The sequence below is a fragment of the Chroicocephalus ridibundus genome, chromosome 3 (assembly GCF_963924245.1).
Source record: "Chroicocephalus ridibundus chromosome 3, bChrRid1.1, whole genome shotgun sequence".
NCBI classification, from domain to species: Eukaryota; Metazoa; Chordata; class Aves; order Charadriiformes; family Laridae; genus Chroicocephalus; species Chroicocephalus ridibundus.
The window spans coordinates 101,677,578-101,699,052 of record NC_086286.1 but is presented as its reverse complement, the minus strand read 5'-3'; the positions used below and the strand labels follow the sequence as shown (position 1 = coordinate 101,699,052).

The 21,475-nt window shown below is 42.1% G+C and overlaps 1 protein-coding gene across 1 annotated transcript in view; it reads right to left on the bottom strand.

Moving 5' to 3' along the window:
• DST (dystonin) overlaps window positions 1-21,475 on the bottom strand; it is a 312,608-nt gene that overhangs the window by 200,610 nt on the left and 90,523 nt on the right. The window contains 1 exon segment of the mRNA XM_063330292.1: window positions 16,592-16,653. Within this exon segment, the coding sequence (XP_063186362.1) occupies window positions 16,592-16,653 (62 nt within the window).

Genomic DNA, 21,475 nt, shown 5'->3' with positions numbered 1-21,475 from the left:
TATGAGGAAACAGTTTACTGTAAGTTTTGAAAATGTCTATGTATTAGTCCTTTCACCTTTGAAAATTAAGGAATCATACTGGCAGGTCTAACTGCATGATAACAAACCTATGTCATGAGTGAAGAATAAAAAAAAAAATCTCATACGAAAAGTTTTATTTAGGTACAAAAATAAAGGTTTACTATGCCAACACACACAGCATGATCTATGACACATTCTAAAATTCTGAACAGGTTGTAACAAGATCCTTGCTTAAAGGCAGCATGTAATTGTCAAAATATCAGATTTGTCAAAATATTCCCATGTGACTGATCTGCCAAGCAAGGCTGCTTCCTCAAATATCTTCAAGACTACTTATTTTGCTTTACAGACCTCTTGGATTCCCCCAGGTAAAGCACATGAGTCTTGCTCGATACGCAGCAGGGCCACTCCATCTTGGGTAATTTCCACCCCAATGAGCTGCTTGGCACAGTGAGGTGCTGAGCCATGGTCCGTGGCCAACCTCACGTCACACCAAAAGATCAGGGAGCCGAAACGGTTACATGCGGATGGACATCGTCCCCTGTGAGTCTCTCGTGTTCTTTAATCTACTTACTTTAAACCCAAAATTTATTCCCAGGGAAAAAACAAACTGTAAATACACACCCTGGTCATGATTTTAGTTTTGTACTGAATCCTATAGTAGACTTCACCCATCCTGTCATAAATATACAGGCACACAAGTTGTGGCAGAATTTAATCACTGGCTAACCCTGCGAGAGAGCTCTCCAGGCACAGCTTTCCCGGGGGACGGGCGCTGGGCTGCAGATGGTGCTGTTCCCCCGGCTCCGCGCAGGCACGCACTCCAGCGCTGGACACCCATGGCCCAGAACGTATCAACCAGCTCCACCCGGGCCCAACAGCATGGGCCCACAGCCAGGGCCGGCGGCGAGATGGCATGAAGGGAAAAACTTGTGCCCAGTCTCTTCTGTGCGCCTATTGCCTTGCAAGCAAAGTCTGGCAAATCCACACTTAGGTACAGTGGTGCAAAACTCACTCTTTTCTTTTGCTTGCCAGTCTGATAATCCACTCTGCAGGAAATATTTCTTGCAGTTCACTGAAAATAAATCGTTCTTTATTTACCCAGGAGTAATTTTCTAACTGTTTGACTTTGTTGATGGATATTAATTTTCTCAAATAGCAAGCACAGCTAATACTACTCCATTGCACAAAGCCACTTTACCACTTTTAGTAAGTCACCTTTAAACAAGTCTCCCATCCAAAACGAGTTCAACACCCCTGATCTGTCTTTGTAACAGACATTTCCAAACTCAAGATTCATCCTTGGCTGCATCCTTGGGTTCATCCTTCACTTTCTCATCTGGACAATGCTCTACACTCTATTAGCACAAGAACTTTGTGATCTGAACACACTCCACATGTTCCACTCCTCTAAAGCCCCATCCTTGTATCTAAGCTTGGATCAGTCACGATTTTTTGTTTTGTTTTTACATTAACTTTCATATCGCTTCCAGACAACTCAATCATCTGATTAATCCATTGCTTTTGCATACCCTATTCCGCATTTTGCCCCCAGCCTTCAATTATTTCATATGCCTCCAGATAAACTCTTAATAATAACAAAAAAAGATGCTTGTATGGCTTTAAGGTTGTTACTGTTGCTCAATTAAAAAAAAAAAAAAAAATCAGGCCATTGATAACCTCGTCCTTTCATTTTTCTTATCTTCCTATATTTGGTTTCATGAAATACATTCCAATATTCTCCTAATCCCCAAAACAGCAAATATGCTAGTGCATAATCGTATGTATATATCAAACAGCAGGACATAAACATGCACATCCATGAGTCCTCTTCTGGATTTCAGTAGTTGTGTAGTATCTGAAACACCTTTATTGTACAGAACACGTTTAACCAAATGTCCTAAATGTCAAAAATCCTTCTTTCTGCCTCCTACAGAAAAATAAATCTTGTCTCCATTCCAGCTCACACATCTCAAATCTTTTTGAAGAATGGGCTAAAAGGTTCTTCCCAACCAACACTGGTCCAGCCAGCCGGAATACCTCCATGCGTCCCATTCCGCTTATTCATCATCATAAACATAGCACTACCCTCGCTGTTTTTAACATTTGCAGAGTTTTGGTCGGTTGCTTGCAACTTTGCATATTAGGATCAGCTAATCCATCCAAGTGGAGCCCGTGCTGTTGCAGATTCACCACCTCAGTAGAAATGGGTCTCAACTAACATAAAATGGACATCTACTCTGTTATTGCTACAATTTAAAGTTCTAAATATTCATTTAAGTTACAGAAATATCCAGACAGTTTTTGTATCTATTTCACCAAAGTAAATTTCATTCTACAGACAGCTCTCAGTGAGCACAGGGGCCGGATGCCACATGTGGCGTGCCATGCGAGGTCCTATGCAACTCCACGCATGCTCCCAGCCCATTAACACTTGTTGCACCAGTTGTGATTTTCACAGAATCACACAGAATCATAGAATGGTTTGGGTTTGAAGGGACCTTAAAGATCATCTAGTTCCAACCCCCCTGTCATGGGCAGGGACACCTCCCACTAGCCCAGGCTGCTCAAAGCCCCATCCAGCCTGGCCTTGAACACTTCCAGGGCTGGGGCACCCACAGCTTCTCTGGGCAACCTGTTCCAGTGCCTCACCACCCTCACAGTAAAGAGTTTCTTCCTAATATCTAATCTAAATCTACCCTCTCTCGGTTTGAGGCCATTACCCTGCATCCTATCATTAGACTCCCTGATAAAGAGTCCCTCCCCACCTTTCCTCTAGGCCCCCTTTAGGTACTGGAAAGCTGCTATAAGGTCTCCTCAGAGCCTTCTCTTCTCCAGGCTGACCAATCCCAACTCCCTCAGCCTGTCTTCATAGGAGAGGTGCTCCAGCCCTCTGATCATCTTCATGGCCCTCCGCTGGACCCGTTCCAACAGGTCCATGTCCTTCTTGTGCTGAGGACTCCAGAGCTGGACGCAATACTCCAGGTGGGGTCTCACCAGAGTGGAGTAGAGGGGCAGAATCACCTCCCTCGACCTGCTGGCCACACTTCTTTTGATGTGGCCCAGGATGCGGTTGGCTTTCTGGGCTGCAAGTGCGCATTACCTGCTCATGCTGAGCTTCTCGTCCACCAGTACCCCCGAGTCCTTCTCCTCAGGGCTGCTCTCAAGCCATTCTCTGCCCAACCTGTACCTGGGATTGCCGTGATCCAGCTGCAGGACCTTGCAACTTGGCCTCATTGAACTTCATGAGGTTCACACAGACACACCTCTTAAGCCTGTCCATGTCCCTCTGGATGGCATCCCTTCCCTCCAGTGTGTCAACTGCACCACACAGCTTGGTGTCGTCGGCAAACTTGCTGAGGGTGCACTCAATCCCATTGTCCCTGTCACTGACAAAGATGTTAAACAGCACTGGTCCCAGTACTGACCCCTGAGGAACGCCACTCGTCACCGGTTTCCATGTGGACATTGAGGCATTGACTGCAATCCTTTGAGTACAGCCATCTAGCCAGTTCCTTATCCCCAAGTGGTCCATCTATCAAATCCATGCTTTTCCAATTTGGAGACCAGGATGTCATGCGGGACAGTGTCGAACGCTTTGCCTAAGTCCAGGCAGATGACATCGGTTGCTCTCCCCTTACCTACCAATGCTGTGGCAACATCATAGAAGGCCACCGAATTTGTCAGGCACGATTTGCCTTTGGTGAAGCCACGTTGGCTATCACCAATGACCTCCTTATTTTCCATGTGCCTTAGCAGAGATTCCAGGAGGATATGCACCATGATCTTGCCAGGCACAGAGTCTGTAGTTCCCTGGGTCATCTTTTTTTCCCTTTTCGAAAATGGGGGTTATGTTTCCCCTTTTCCAATCAGTGGGAACTTCACCAGACTGCCACGACTTTTCAAATATAATGGAAAGTGGCTTGGTAACTTCATCTGCCAGCTCCCTCAGGACCCGTGGATGGATTTCATCCGGTCCCATGGACTTATGCACCTTCTGGTTCCTCAGATGGTCCCAAACCTGATCTTCTCCTACAGTGGGCGGTCCTTCATTCTCACAGACCCTGCTTTTGCATCCTGCAACTTGGGTGATGTGGTTGGAGCCCTTGCTGGTAAAAACCGAGGCAAAAAAGTCATTCAGCACCTCACCCTTCTCCATATCCTGGGTGACCAGGTCTCCTGTCTCCTTCCTGAGAGGGCCCACATCTTCCCTAGTCTTGCCTTTACCCTTGACATACTTATAGTTTTTCTTGTTGTCCTTCATGCCCCTAGCCAGATTTAATTCTATCGGGGCTTAGCTTGCCTAATCTGGTTCCTGGTCGCTTGGACAGTTTCTCTGTGTTCCACCCAGTCAACCCGTCCTTGCTTCCACCCTTTGTAGGCCTCCTTTTTGCTCTTGAGTTTGTCCAGGAGTTCCTTGTGAATCCACGCAGGCCTCCTGGCAATTTTGCCTGACTTCTTCATTCTTGGGATGCACTGCTCCTGAGCTTGGAGGAGGTGATCTTTGAATACTAACCAGCTCTCTTGGGCCCCTCTTCCCTCCAGTACTTTTTCCCATGTTACCCTGCCAAGCAGGTCCCTCAAGATGCCAAAGTCTGCTCTCTTGAAGTCCAGGGTAGTGAGCTTGCTGCGTGCTCTCCTTGCTGCCCAAAGGATCTTGAATTCAACCATTTCATGATCACTGCAGCCGAGGCTACCCTTGAGCTTGACGCTTGCCACCATCCGTTCCTTGTTGGTAAGGACAAGGTCCAGCATAGTTCCTCTCCTTGTTGGCTCCTCTACCATTTGAAGAAGAAAGTTGTCACAGACACATTCCAAGAACTTCCTGGATTTCTTGTGCCCCGCTGTGTTGTCCTTCCAACAGATATCGGGGTGGCTGAAGTCCCCCATGATGACCAGGGTCTGTGAATGTGATGCTACTCCTGTCTGTCTATGGAGGGCCTCATCCGCTCTGTCATCCTGGTCAGGTGGCCTATAGCAGACTCCTACCGTAATGTCCCCTGCCCCTGCGTTCCCTTTAATCTTTACCTATAAGCTCTCCATTGGGTCTTCATCCATCCCCAGGTGGAGCTCCATGGACTCCAGCTGTTCATTGACACAGAGCGCAACACCCCCTCCTCATCTCATTCCCTGCTCTGGCAGGGGGGTTGGACTAGATGATCTCCAGAGGTCCCTTCCAACCCTATGATTCTATGATTCTATGATCTTCCCAGACTGTCCTTCCTGAAGAGTCGGTATCTGTCCATTCCAATGCTCCAATCATAAGAGCCATCCCACCGTATCTCTGTGATGCCAATAAGATCATAGCCCTGGAGGCGTGGGCACATCTCCAACTCTTGTTGCTTATTTTCCATGCTGCATGCATTTGCATAAAGGCATTTCAGCTTATTTTAATGCACAGCATTGTCCACCTCTCTCATGTTTTGCACCTCAGTAACCTTTTATGATTTTTCCTCAATGCAATACTCTGTTCAAATGCTTTTGTGTATAAGTATATATAAATATATTTATAAATCTTAAAAAGACTGAAAAAACCCACTTTATAAAACCCTCTCTACATCTCTATCACATTTTCTAGCTGTCAGGAGATAGTGCCTCAGCACACATTACTGATGGTAATTGAAATGTGACTCACAGCCTGCTTAAAGCCTCATTTGTGACATTTATCCTGTTCCCTTTTAAAAATATTTTACTTACAAAGGCATAAATACAGATTAACGAAGAACACAATCCAAACATCACTAAGTTTCACTTTACAGGGTAGCTCACTGAAAGAGAGCGTTCTCACTGGTACTGTAGGATTGAGGCAGATTGAAATCATTAATTTAATGAAAATACAAGCTTTGGTAAAGAACTTGGCAGTGATGAGCTCCAAGACTAGGAGTCAAATATTATTTTGCCAGAGAAGGGCTGGGCCGTACTAGGCTGTCACAGAATAATACAACTGCACAGTTAAAAAGGACTGAACAGACCACCTCACCCGACCCAGTGCAGTGGAGCAGACTGAGTTTGGATAGATGCTTCTCTAATTTATTCCTGAAAATTCAAATGAAGAAAATTCTACAGTGTATAATACATATACTTCAGTGTTTACTATGCTTACTTGCTTTCCAGGGAGGGAGATTTTTCTTTGCTAATCTTCAAACTAAATCTTCTTCTGTAAACTAATCTGAATTTTTTGTTGTCCCCCCTCCTCTTAAAGCTTGACCTCAGAAAACACTTGTTCACCAGCCTCTGCATAACCACTTTTTTTTAAATACTGAGGACATGTTATCACATCTCTCTTCAGTCTTCTCTGTTTCAGACTAAACAAACTCAATTATCACAACCTGTCCTTGACTTTCCAAGAAGACTTATCTTCTTGCTGCTTTATTACAGACTGCTGCAAACCTCTTGTTGTCACAAAGATCAAGAGCTGTGCGGCCAGGCAGAGTTTTACAACCGTGTGCCCACAAGCACACTCATGTGTCTATGAAAAGGCAGAATTACAAGCTGTCTCCTAAGCACCATGGTGGTCCACAGGCAGGGCGTGGAGCTCATCTGTAGTTCCTGGAGCTCCCTGGGCATAAACCAACACAGCCCAGTGCAGGTGATGGACCTTGGTAAGAACTGTGGCAGGATGAGGGCCACATTTGTTGCTGACAACAGGACAAAAGGCCTGAGCCAGAGAAAAGTACAGTCGCAGCTGTAACAGGGGTAACATGACAGGGAGAAACGGGGGTATCATTACAAGGATGAAGTGACAGAGCTTGAGTCCTCACTCGAGGATGCGGCATGGCAAGAGCAGAGGGTGCTTGGATGCCGTCTCTGGGTGAAAGGTCCTTGCTCACATGTGTGGCCTCCCAGATGATGCTGTGGCAGCGCCTGATGGCAGCCATGACAGCTGCCACAACTGATGGCACTGGCTCCTCCTAGCGCCAGTTCTAGATGCAGCTGTTACTGATGGCAATATCCAAGCAAACTATATCTGGGATTCCTTCATTCAAATTTTGTGACAGTAATCTGCTAACAAGACTACATGTGGTAGCATGTCAAAAAATGCGTGTACACCACGTGCATTGCTTCCCCTTTGTCCACTTGCTTGCCAAAGGTGGGATACGTGATAGTTCAGTAATCTGTCCCACTGTCTTCCCAGGGAGAAAAATTACCCTGCAAGGTCTGCAACTCCCCACTCTTTTCTTCTTCTTGGGAGAGGTACTATGCTTACTGTAATTGCAGACTCCTAGGAGTCCCCTGTCCTCTCTGAATTCTCAAACAGAATGATAAAATGTTGTAAATCACTTCAATTAGTTCCTGTTGGGTGAATGAAGCTGTGCAACCAGAAAGCACATAATTTATCTACATATTCTTTGATCTGCTCTTTCCGTATTTGAATTTTACCCTGATCTTGTTAAAATGTGTTTCATCAAGTCAGTATTTTGTAGACTGAAGAGACCAGAGAAATTCAGACTTTTCTACAGCATTCAATACTATTTCTCATTTTTTCCCTTGGTAATGTATCCATAGTTCTCCTTTCTTCTTCATATTCTTCTTCATAATTACAGAACCTTTCTCCTGAGGACTTTTATGTCACACTATTACTGTAACTCCTCCGGAGCTTTTACTTGTCTGATTTTACTCCAGCATGCTTTAGTTAACTCCTTCATACAACTCTTTAGTCCTGCTGCCCTTATTTCTAATTTTGTATGGTTCCTTTGTATTTCACAAGTCTCTTAAAAGCAGCAGTATATTCTATACAATGCCTCCTACCTGTCCTGCCTGTCTGCAGGCTGCCTTTGTGCCTCCAACACAAACGCCTTCAAGTGACTGCTAGATCTCCTGCATTCGTCCCTCTCCTGGATTACTTCCCCAGGAGACCCTACCTATTGCTTTCCCCAGTTCCGCTGCTTAGAAGTTCATTGTCCCTTTTTCTGCTTCTCACTTCTCTCTTTTCTTTGAAAGTTGAGCCTGGGATTTTGCAATCACTTGCTGGTAAGCTACCTTCCCTTTTTAAATTTTGAAGCAGTCCCTCACAATCAGTCCAGACCCAACTAGCAGCTTTGCTAGTGACTTTCTGAACCTGACAGGCTGGAGGTCTCTCTGGCTGGCAGTTCTCTCACAAGACACATGTCCACACCAGAGGCAGCCACCCCAACTCCTGCAGCAGGCAGGGAAAACAACAGGAAGCGTGCCCTGACCTGGTTTGCACACCCTGCTTGGGGATGAGATGAGCTATGCCACAGAAATACCTCTTTCTTGCATAGGCTACAGAGGGCACCTTCATCGGTGTTCAAATGCAGACCTCCACATCTGCTCCTCCTGTCAGCTGTGAGGATAAATGATTTTCCCCATTGCCACACAGTCCTGTCCTTCCGATGCTTGTTGGTGACCAAAAAATCTACTGTCAACCTCCATGTTCCAGCTCAATGCCTCAAATTGACAGCAACCACGGTCACCTTTTGTCCCATTTTATCTTAGGCCAGAGACACAGTGCCACCACTCTTCTTCACCCTCCATTACTTCCAACTTGCCCTCGCTTTTCCAGCCCTGTACTAGATGTCACCAAGTATACATCATACACCAAATATATCACCAGGGATTAGTTGTTTAAAGTATACAAATGTAATGCTAATAACGTCAAAGCCAGCCAATAAATCTGGCTTTCACAACTTAAAACTACAGGGATACACTTACTCAGACCAAAGGCACTACCATGCACATCTGCCTAAAGCCAGTAATATATAGGGTTGGCAGACATAACGTTATTCTGATTAAAGCCAAGGTACTGTATTTCAGTGGTAAATGAGGATTTCAAACATTATGTTACTATCTTTAAATTTCCTTGCCCAAAGCACCATAAACGCCTTTAGCAGACAATATCTTCTTTACAGGAAAAATATGTTCATTCTGATACCTTCTTAGGTCCCCATGGAGTCACACATCTACATTACCTAGGGTCAGTGGCTTTCCAAAGTATATGAAATACTGTTGTAGAATGAAATATTTTGGTAATGCATATGACAATGTTGGAGGTTGCTTACTGTCTGGAGTCCACGTACTGGGACAAATACTACTCCCACTGGAGCCAATGGCACAATTACACTGTCCCCATGGGGGCAAGATCAAGCCAGAGTATTTCTAAACCAATATAAAAATGATTATTAAGTGTGGATACATCAAACGTATATAGATAAAATATAATTCCATGCATAATTTAACAATTAATTAAAAAGCCAACATTTAATTGCAAGTCGTATAATTTTATCTCTTGTGATCTCTCAGGAATAAATAATACTAAATAAAATCTATGCTGAGAGCAAACTGCAAACAACAAACCCACAAAAAGAGAATGAATTAATATATTAGTCTACCACAGGAAACATGTTGATTCTAGTGGTTCTATTTCATCATACAGTAATCTCATGGTAGACTTAATTCTCCTTATACTCATTCTTTCATATATGAGCACCTATATAAAACGATTTAAAAAAACTCAAACACCACAATAAAAAGGATCATAAAACATATACTCAACCGGTTCAATAGTGCTGCATGCCACGAAAATATCGATGCACTCAAGCTATCATGTATTTCATGCATATTTAATCTACTGTTTTCAATTATTCTCTTTCCTGCTGCAAATTAGTCATGAAGTCTGCATGAATTAAGAGGATCAAATAAACTTGAAATCCATGGCACAGTTTTTATTGACTTGGATTTATTTATATATTTGCTTGCAAAGAGATTTTGTGATGTGGCTTATCATTAGCCTCTAAAACTTTGTACAAATTTCCTCCTTTTTTTCAGCTTTAACTTCTGGTATTCTGTTGCTTCTTTTCCTCACTGTCTGCTGTTACCTTCCTCTGTTGTGTAAACTTTGATTAAACACTAAAAAAGTCCTGAGTTTGCTTGCTGATCTGCTTTGCAAACAGCTATAGGTTATACTAAGGAGACGAAAGATGTGTGGTTTACCTCCAAGTGGAAGGCTTATGAAAAATTTGTGCACAATGTAGCATGAACAAACTATAATTGTGCATATTTCAATGGATAATAACAAAATCAGATACTTCTTTAAATAATTAACTGATGATCTTCTTCAACGTCTCAAAGAAAAAACACTTAAAGATCTTCTAGAATAGTCCTGAACACACAAGAGCAAACATTTTTAGGAGAAAAACTGAAATATTCTCCTGTACCAAGAAGACAATAGGCCTTGCTGAACAATTGGAAAACAAAATAGAGAAGGAAATACTCGTATTTGAGCTGCACCCAATGCCTAATGCAAGCTGCATGCCGTGTTGGAAGTGGGATTTCACAGGAATTGCTCCCAGCGCAGTTTGCAGCAGCTGTCAGAATTAACTACAAGGAATACAGAGAAGGCTCATTTAGATGCACTAGCAGAGCAAGCAATCTTCATCTTATTTTTCCTTAACACAGGAAAAAAAAAAAAAACCCAAACATGCTTTTTCCAAGTATGTTTCAAAAATAAAAGGTGTTACATTGAGACTTTTTTTAAAAAGTCGCTACTGTTAGACTAACACCAGGTGCCTCATCCCTTAAAATAAATATAAATGTAGAGCTAAAAAATGTTCATTTCTAAAAGACGAGGAGGAGGGGAATTTTAGATTAACTGCACGGCTAAAAAGAAGATACTGCAGAGTAGTGCTATCTAAAATGATAACTTCTAGTGTCAGTGAAGTGCCAACTTTCAGCAAGGGAATGACTGTGCTGTATCAGGAACGGTCCCTCTGCCATTAAGCGCGTACCTGCACGTTTCACGAAGCAATTGACCCTAAGTGGCCATTTGCAAACGTGTGCTGCCTCAAAGACACACAGGAATCAATAACTTCAGTTTTCTGTTCTGAATTATTTATTCAGTCTTTGCACAACAAAAAGCTGCTCGCTTTCTCTCTAATGCACCATCACTGCGACACAGTACAGGACTTTGAACCCTGAGCTTTAAAACAATAGTTTAAAAAGCATTTTCTCCTGCTACTTGTAAAAGCCTTCTTCCTCATAAGACCTTTAAAAGGGACTTTTGGAGCCACTAATGACTGTGCAAGGATGCTGCCCATTGCTCCCACCACCAGTGTGTTTCTCCTGAGGCCCGGCCAGTCTCAAAGAAAGCTGCTCTACAGGGGGCACCGGGTGGCAGGGGTCCCTGCCAGTGCCATGGGCAGGACAGCCTTCCCTCTCCCTTGGACGGAAGATACCCAGGTGTTCAGCCTATTTTCCCCATCAGAGCACTGATCTAGCTGGTCTCTGGTTATAGAATCATAGAATCACCTAGGTTGGAAGGGACCTTTCAGATCATCTAGTCCAACCATCAACCTAACTCTGACAAAAACCATCACTAACCCATATCTCTAAGCACCACGTCTACTAGTCTTTTAAATACCTCCAGAGATGGTGACTCAATCACTTCCCTGGGCAGCCTGTTCCAATGCTTGATAACCCTTTTGGTGCAAAATTTTTTCCTAATATCTGATCTAAACCTCCCCTGGCACAACTTGAGGCCATTTCCTCTTGTCCTATCGCCTGTTACTTGGGAGAAGAGACCGACCCCCACCTCCCTACAGCCTCCTTTCAGGTAGCTGTAGAGAGCAATAAGGTCTCCCCTCGCCCTCCTTTTCTCCAGGCTAAACAACCCCAGCTCCCTCAGCCGCTCCTCATAAGACTTGTTCTCCAGACCCCTCACCAGCTTCACTGCCCTTCTCTGGACTTGTTCCAGCACTTCAATGTCTTTCTTGTAGTGAGGGGCCCAAAACTGGACACAGTAGTTGAGGTGGGGCCTCACCAGTGCTGAGTAAGGGGGATGATCACTTCCCTAGCCCTACTCACCGCACTGTTCCTGATACAGGCCAGGATGCTGTTGGGCACACTGCTGGCTCATATTCAGCCAGCTGTCAACCAACACCCCCAGGTCCTTCTCTGCCAGGCAGCTCTCCAGCCGCTCTTCCCCAAGTGTGCAACAGGGGGTTGTCGTGACCCAAGTGCAGGACCCGGCACTTGGCCTTGTTGAACATCATACCATTGGCCTCAGCCCATCGATCCAGACTGTCCACATCCCTTTGCAATGCCTTTCTACCCTCAAGCAGGTTGACAGTTCCCACCTAACTTGGTGTCATCTGCAAACTTCCTGAGGGTGCGCTCAATCTCCTCATCCAGATCATTGATAAAGATATTGAAGAGAACTGGCCCCAATACGGAGCCCTGGGGGACACCACTCGTGACCGGCCGCCACCTGGATTTAACTCCATTCACCACCACTCTCTGGGACCAGCCATCCAGCCAGTTTTCAACCCAGCAAAGAGTACTCCTGTCCAAACCACGGGCAGCCAGTTTCTCCAAGAGAATGCTGTGGTTGCCTTGCCTTTAGTCCTATTTTCTGTATATCGTAATTTCTGATAAAGAAACTAAGTATTTCAAAAAATCCCATTTAATCTGTCAAGACTAAGATCTGGCACTACAAAAATATTTTTCAATTGGTTTGAGAAAGGAACTGAACAGCAAAGAAGAATTCGTCTGCTTTTACTCCTTTGTCCATCATCAACTCTTTTATTTTCCCCACTTTTATTTCATCCTCCCCCTGTATTTCACACTTCTCTCATTCTTTCCTTAGGGTTTGGGGTTCAAAGGAGTTTCAGGAAGAATTTCTGGGCTTTTGTGGAAGTTGGATTTTTCTTTGGGTGCTTTAGGACTCTGCAAAAGCTACACTAGAATTAAACCCCTTGCTTCCACAAATTTACCTGTTCTTGTTACATCAAGGGTTACTTCCTGCTGTAGCAAGTACTCAAATTTAACATCTTATTTTGACAACAGCAAAGTGAAACGCTTGCTGGAAGCAGAGGTAGGTTTAGAGAGTTAAGAGGAGATCTGTACCCCACTGCTACACTACGCCGGCATGTGAGTTTCTCCCTGGAAGCTCATACCACAGCAGCAGGCGAGTCTGAAGTCCAGTATCTCACCTCTCCAGCCCATATGTCAACAAGAAGTGAAAGATAACGTTTAAACTGGAGCCTCACCATCAGACATTAAACAGTAGCCTTAGCAAGTGCAATGCTCTAATCAGCCCTAGGAAAATGTATTATCACTTCAAAAGCAAAACTTCAGCATTTAAAAAATGTAGTGACAGTCCACTTGATCCTCAACTGTGGAATTCAAAGATAACTTGAACAGCTGAATTTTGCAAATAACACATTAGGTACCTGTCTCTAAAACTACATATCTCAAGATAATTTGCAGGAAATATTTCTGCAATGACTATGTTTCTAGTTTAGCAAAGTACATGAATGCATGCTTAACTTAGTCAGCTGAACTGACAAGGGACTAAATCTCAAACACTGAATTTATATACTGTGCGCTTAGGCGCTTTGAATCTAATGCAACTAAAGATGGGCAACGGCAGGCAAAAGGGTAAATATTTCTCAGCTGTCTCGTTGTTTGTGGTTACTCAGTGAATCCCATAAATGCAGAATTTAATTAGAAGAATGAAAATAAGCTTCCATGCCAACCCCTAACGAATGATGGTAACCCGTAAAAGCATCGTGCTGCTGACCTAGAAAAAACTCTTTTGAATATACAGCTATAAAGGGATAAGAGCCTGGTACTTTCCCAAGGATTGCAGAAGAATAGAAGATTAATTAAAATGAGCAAGGAAAGACCTAAACAAGCAGGGAAAAAATAAAAAGAGACAAGAGAAGAAAACAGAAACAGAAGGAAAAAAAAAAAGAGAGAGGAAAGAAAACAAAAAAAGAAACAGGAGACCAAGAAAAGAAAGTGGGAAAGAGAAAGTAAAGAACATACACAGGATGAAAAAAAGACGACAGAAAAATGCAATCCATCCCCATGTCCATAGTGGGGTCCTGTCCATATGCATGGTCTGGTGCTTTCAATTTCCACAATCACCTTCATCCTTTCCACTTCTTGAACCCTACCTGGTGACAGATAAAGCACACTGACCTCCTTTTTCAGTCAGCAGAGTGAACGCGTTTCTAGGACACAATGCATCTCCCCCTAAAGCCGTAGATGTCCGAGACATCTAGAAGGGCCTGTTCTCTCTGCTATCACAAAAGAAGTCTGGATAACTACCTCAACTAAAGTTACTGAGATGCTTGAAATAAGCTGATTCCTACCTTTTTTTTGGTGTCTGCAATAAGCTATTGGCAGCGAGTGGGCAAATAAAAGTTGCATGTATTTTGCATTAAATCCAAGGTAATAAAGCTGAAAACCAGGACTCAAATTCAACTTAATGCATAGAACAGGACAGGTGTAGAGACTCTGCTAGAAATGCAGTCATTTATGGTGATATTTTTTCTGCATTCCCTCCTATATAGTATTTTCTAAATATGCCTTTGTGTCTTAAAAGACAGCATTTGAAGGATTGATTTTAATTTCCATGCAAGTCACTGTCCTAGAAACAATGCAGTAAACCCAGAAATTTGACAACTGTATCACCAACTGCTTTCAAATGGAGTATTTCCAAAAAACCTGTGTTGCTACATAAATTCAGAGTTAATGGAAGAGACACAGTTAAACTATATTTGTGTAAGTTAACAATCCTTTACTTGAATTCTAAAGTGAGCGATCTGAGATGAAAATCAAGGCCTGCAGTACAGACACACACATGTACGTCTATCTCTATATATATATATCTCCACAATCACTCACACTGAGAACTATTTGAAAATGAAGGCCTAAAGTCGCTGACCTTGGCAAGCGAGTCAAAAGGATTTAATGTGAACTCTTTACCCTGATTTCCTTACAGATTTAGAGTCTAAATCTTTTTTAAGCTACTCCCAAGAGGTTGACAGTATGGCAACGATGACTGTGCATGTTTTAAAATTGTGTAAAATAATGGTGTATAGAAATATACTTTTCAATACACTGCTCTTCTGTAAAAACAGGCATCATTTTAAACTTGCGTTTAGAAGCTTCAGATAGGGTTTTCTGCTTCCCACAGAAAATTAAAACTACACCTCTAAAATGCATCTTTAATACAGAAAAAGATAAGTAACTTCTACAAACATGGTAACAATTACCTTCAATTAGAAGGAGATGGTTAATTTGGAGATTGCGTGTTGCTGCCAGTGTACTGGCGATCTTCCTGTATGTTTTTTTCTTTAAATCTAATTTGTCTGAAGTACTGGGCAATGGATATTTTTCTTATATTATAAATAAGAGGTAAAATCCATAAAGGGATGGCTGCAGGTCTGCAGTCTCTTGTCTTCAGAGCAGCTGTTTCTACACAGCATGATTCCTTTTGGTCTAGCAAATCCACAAAGGAAAACCTATTGGTATGAGCAGTATTAAAAACCGTTCTGCCACTCCAGACTCACCCTGTGCATGGAAAGGTTGTGCACAGCTGCTGCTGCCCAGAGTCTGATGTCGGGACCGCTCCTGGTGGCTCATTCATGGTGGGAAGGACTGAAAGACCACTCTAGAAGAGAGGTCTCTTGCTAAAGATAAACGTGGGACCAACTTCACATCCGAGCCTTGCTAGCTCCCTAAGTCACATCATTTCCAAGAGCTTCCCTAATTTCAAAAAGATGCAAAACCAGAATTCCGCATCTTCTAAAGATTCAAGGAGCACTCCAAGTTGATTGTAAACATCCCTGAAGAAATTCTGTTCTGCTTCAGTGTCCAATATTTCTCAAATACCCATAAGTACAGCCACAAGAAGCAGAGAGATAATTAAATTGCTGCCTAAAAGTATTTTTCTCTAAATATGAACAGGAGTAAATCTTTACAGCAGTTTCTGAACATTATACACTATGCTTATTAATTAAATCTCAACTCTGACAGTTTGCAGATACATTTTTATTTAATGTGACTGCCACATGAATGCAACCTCTGGGGAAAAAGAAAAAAAAAAAAAAATCAAAGCAAGTTGTGTTAAGTAATTATACAATCTGTTGCTCCAGAGAAATGTCTGGGTTAGACAGTTGGCGCTGAAACAGCAGATTAAATTTAGAACTGAAGGGCCATGCAGTGAAGGTGAACTCACGGCTTTTAGCTGTCTGTTGACTACAAGCTATACATGTTGTTATAATGATGTGCTCTGTCCCCGAGGCAAAGCTCACTGCTATTCAGAATAAAGATGTTGAAAAGTGACTTTTGTCCCTAGAATGCCTCTATTTTTAATCCATGAGCAGCATACTGATGCCAGAGGATGATCTAGAGCTATCATTCTCAAGGTCATTTCCCTGTCCTCAATCAACGTGGTACTAAAATAAATATAATATAAAATAAATATAAAATAAAATTCCTTTGCCTTAGCTGTGGTGCTACAGCCATAACAATCTACCAGCAGAAAAGAGCCAAGTTCTCTAGAAAGAAATCATGTCCCTTAAACTTTGACTCATTTTAATTCCAAATGCAAGTATTCAAATAGATCACCTTGGGATATCAGACAGCAGCATTTCAACTCCCCCATGACTGCTCAAAGACAAAGTACATGCATAAATCTCACGATTTAAGATCTTCCTTATTATATGTAACGCAGCTGCATCCTGAAATCAAACACTTAGTAAAAGACACAATCACTGCTGTAGTAATCAGTCAATCAGACATCACAGAAATACCAACTGACCTTCACGAGATGCTGATTTATCCATTTTGTGAAGGTCTTCTTTTGTACTTTGTCCCGTTCATCTGGAGGTAAAAAGGAAAAAGAAAAGGGTTTAACAGCCTACAAAAGATGCAAAAGATTTTATTTTTTTTTATGGACATCTTTATAAAATTAGCATTCTAATAAAGCTTAAAAACAGAATAGCCTGTAAAGGCTCTAAAATGCCTCATTAAAATAATAGCACGCAAATGTTTTTGCAGTACACCACAGCATGTCACATATAAGTTTCCTGAGCACAAGTTCCAGGTGAGTTCCTCCAGGGTGACAGCCCTGCTGGTACAATAGCAGCACTACTAACAAAAATGTAACTTCCTAGAAGTCAACCGTTCCCTAAAATGTACTAAAAAGATCAAGGCAAACTTTTATGAGCTATAAATACTACTTATAGCCTCTAAAATCCAATTAATTATTAAAGTATTTACCAATAGAAAATCTCTTACTATTTCAAAGCCGGCGTTTTTAATCACTGTGCTTTTTCACTGGAGTATCACCAGTGTTCCACCACACAAAGATCAGCTACAGCTTCAATCAGAGGAAGCACTCTCTTTTAATCCTCTAACATAAACAGGGATGTCCACTAACCCAGATACGGGACCCAGCAGTTTGCTCCCTGCCATGGCAGTTAGCATCAATGGCTGCCCACAAAATATTGAGAAGAAACAGAAATAGACTCGGGGTAGGAAAGCACCCCGCTTGTATATACTTCCCATCCATATGTATTCTACAGAGCCCTGTTAGAGAAACACCGACCACCACTCCAGCGCCTGAGTTATCTCCACAAACCAATGTATGGTCACTAGACAGTACAACTGCTATAGACCCCGTTCACAGTCCCAGAGCTCCCCGGAGCAGGAGTCGTGGTGCATTAGGGCCAGGACCATCTGTGCAAGCTTGAAATAGCAAGATCCCATAAGACCCTGTACAACAAAATTGCAGCTGTTTCATTGACTTGGGCTATTTGTAGTGTGGCTGAGAATGAGCAGTGAGCTCAGGTAGCAAAACAAGCAGCTACTACCATCACTAGAAGATTGAATCAGATCTTGTATTTTACATTAAAAAATACTGGTTTCAGATTGGTCAAAGGTAACATAAGTAATAAAAAAAAATTTCACAGGAAGTCCATATTCATGGACTTTCAAGTCTCTGGTGTGATAACGAGGTCTTCAAAACGGCATGAGATCCTACAAGAGTCCATCCTGGGCCAAACTGGGCACCGTATGCTGTTCCTAACAGCAGTGAGAAAGGAGTATTCAGGAGCGAATGCAAAAACAAGACGAGCAAAAGCCTGTGAAGCCTTTATATACTCCTCCCTTATATGAGTCACAGACTTTCTACATGCTTATATATATCTTTGCATTTAAGAGTCATAAATGTATTTTTTTCCTATTATTTTTTCAATCATTTTCTTAACACACCTATAGCTTTTGCAGCCACGTTCACTGTGGCAATGAGTTCTTCAAGTAGTATGCATAGTATATGTCTACATTCAGTTCTCCACAGAATAGCTGCTGTTCCCTAAATGCCTCCTCCATACCCCTCAAGATCTTCCAAACTTCTGGCATATGCTTTTTCCCCACTCCACACTCTCTTATTCTAGTTGAGGACCCAAAAAAGAAGAGTAAGACACAAACTAAAGAGCAAAGCAGCACTACTGGAGAAAAAAAAAAAATCTGGCAGATTAAGAAAAATTTTTGCTGTATATACGTTTCCTTACAGCCTTCATCTATTGAGACAGCATTTCCAACACCAGTTATTTATCCTAATAAGGTAGTAGCTCTGGTTTGGTAGATGTAGAGAACAGAAAATCTCAGAAATAAAAGAAATCCAGAAATACTTTCACTTGTAATTGTTCCATTTTGGGTAGCTGTTTTAAAAGGAACACAAGTTTTCAAAACTGAGAATTTAATATTTCAGCCTATAAGTGTACAACGCGGGTTTTTCCTAAGGTAAGCTCAGGTGGTTTTGACTAACTACCACAAAAGTTCACACTTCGGGAAATGTTACTGTGGTGACATTAAAAAGACAGCTTAAAAAAAATTTCACTTCCTTGTGTCTTGTTAGACCAGGCAGTGACTATCAATTTCGACTCTATTTTCAATTAAAATGCCAACATAAATAAAAGTAGTGATGCTTACTACCCCTATTCCTTTTATATATGCATATATTACACATACACTCGTAGAAAACCTCTGCACCTGACATACACAAATGCATAAAAAGGAGAAAAGCTGTCACCTGTCATGTTGTGAAAACCACCAGAAAAAAGAAAAACAAACAAACAAAACTCCACCAAACCTAAAACACCACAACTGTGATTTTTAATCAAAAAAAACAAATGCTTCCAGAAAGCAAATGCACATAAGGAGGGACAGAGTGCAATGGTACTCAGTGTACTCCGGCTCAGAGCAGAACATACCAAATCAAGCCCCCATATGAAGTAACTAGAAGACAGACAACGAAAAAAGCACCAAACTAAGGAAGGAAACCTGAAAGTCTGTTGAGAGTTTTCCCCCTCGGCGAGCTCTGCCCTCTCCCGAAGGCAGCCCTGCCACCCTGCCAGCCCAGCAGCACGCGTTACTGACCCATGCAGCACATTACTTCCACCAGCTTTGCGCTTCGGTCCTTTTCACCTTCAGCAAACTGGCTCATTCTTCCCTTCAAAACTTCAGAGTTTCTTTTCTTTTCAGGGAAAGGAGAGCCAAGGCGTGACCAGGGCTTCTCCAAGCTGTCAGAAAGTAGCAACTCCCCTTTTTAAAAAAATAGGAGCAAAGAGCCCATTTGCTGTCCCAGCAAGCAAAACTGTGAGCCCTCTGGATTTAACTCACGGTAAAAAGTAAATTAAGCATCTGTGTTTGTTTGTTTTGAACTTTTAGGTGCATCAATACACATTTGAGTACAAACGTTGAGCTTTTCAAATCAGGAAGTCTATTTTTTTTTTCCCTCTACCAGCAGTGAGTAGCAAGGAAAGAGCGTCACCACGAAACGAGCAGCAGCAGTGCTGTTTAAGCCAAGGTAATTTAAGAATACAGGTGAGGCAGGAGTTGCAGAAAGAAAGCACGTCTTTCTAGATCATCTGATCTGTCATCATCACAATAAACGCTCAATGGTTAATTAATCAACTTGAGCTTCTCTGCTTTTACCTGTTACTGCAGACACATGTATTACAGACATTATTCTGATATATCAGACATGACATGCCTGGAAAGTCCCACAACACGATATCCTCAGTCTTTAATAGATTGACACCTACTCTACAAACCTACACTACCACACAGCAGCATCTGAAGAGGCTCCAGATTAGAAAATTTGGACTTAAAAATCAGTTGCTGCAACTAAGATATCTCACTGTGTGTTCTTGTAATTCCTCAATCAAATTCAGGGGCCAAATCCTTCTAACACCGATGCCCCCTTCCACAAATCCCTGTGGCTTGCATGGACTGTAGTGCCTGAGAACTAGACCCATTTCTCACGAGGATGGGTTTCCTACCAGAACTATATCAAAGGGAACAAGTGTCATTGGCATCCCTTGAATGTTCTCTTGGGGAGAAGCTGCTGAGTGGTCCTCTGCCTGAAGTCAACCTGAAACCACCTCCGAGCAACCACACCAGACACCACCAGTTTGAACAAGGAGAACAAGACGCTTGTTTCCACAATGACGGGAGCAAAGGCAAGAAGAGCGCAAGAGTACAAAACTCCTCAGCTTTCTAGAGGAGCTGCAAATTTCCGTGCTGCTTTTTTTCATCCTAATGGTGAAAATACCAAAGTTTGGATTTCCACCACCTCGTGACAGACTTGCAAAAATTCTCAGTTTCTTAAGCAGCTTTATGCATTGCTGTTACATTTGCTTCTCTGCTGATATTTGTTTGCCTACATGAATGGCTAGATAACCAACAGGTTTTTCCACATTTGTCCAGGTATTTACAAACGCCCTGATAACTGTTATTCCTTACTCATGTATAAATACACTTTATAGGTTTTTTTCTCATATTGTTTCTATTTACAATACCTATTTATATTAAACTCAAAAAGCTGTGTTGAAAGAATATTATTAAGGTTGTAAACTGAAGCACTCAGAAGTAGAGTTAAAACTGGAATTAAAACTGGCTGTGAAACCTTAATACAACCTTCTTGGGAATATATGTTATGATATTTAATGAAAAGATCATTTATTATTTTTTATGAGACTGCTGTCTACTGCATAGAAGGGATGCTACTCCTTTAAGGAATAGTTATTCAATAATGTATTTCATGCTGTTGTTGAATACAGAGCACCAAACCTATTCACTCACCATTTTTCAAGGTATGAAGACAAAATTCACTTCACAATAGGTTTTCCTCTAGTATTCCTAATATTCCTTCTGCAAACTAGATGCCAGGATCTCAAACGTCACACTCAGAAAACAGAGCATAATTAAAGTACGATCTCTTGGGAGAACTTTTGTTTTATGATACTCACCCAGAATCACAAAGCTACATAAGAAATAGGCAACAAATCCAGTTGTCCAGTCAGTGCTTGAAAAACCTTATCTAGGCCTTGTGCTCTGCTCCCGCAAATTCGACCTTAACTTCTCACAAGCCTTCCATGATTGTACCAATTATTCATTCTCGCTCATTAATTAAGCGCCAGAGGACATTCAACAAACCTATCACAATCTGAAACAGTCTCTAGGAACGTAAAACCTCAGTTCAAACAAGTCTAGTTTGGAATGTTAAAACTACAGGATTTTCCATAGAGAAGGACTGAATGACCTTACTAACAGGTAATCTACCAGCTTTTATATCATTACTGAGTATTCTTAATTATAGTTGGGTTTAAACTACTGCTACCTGTAGATCTTGTATATG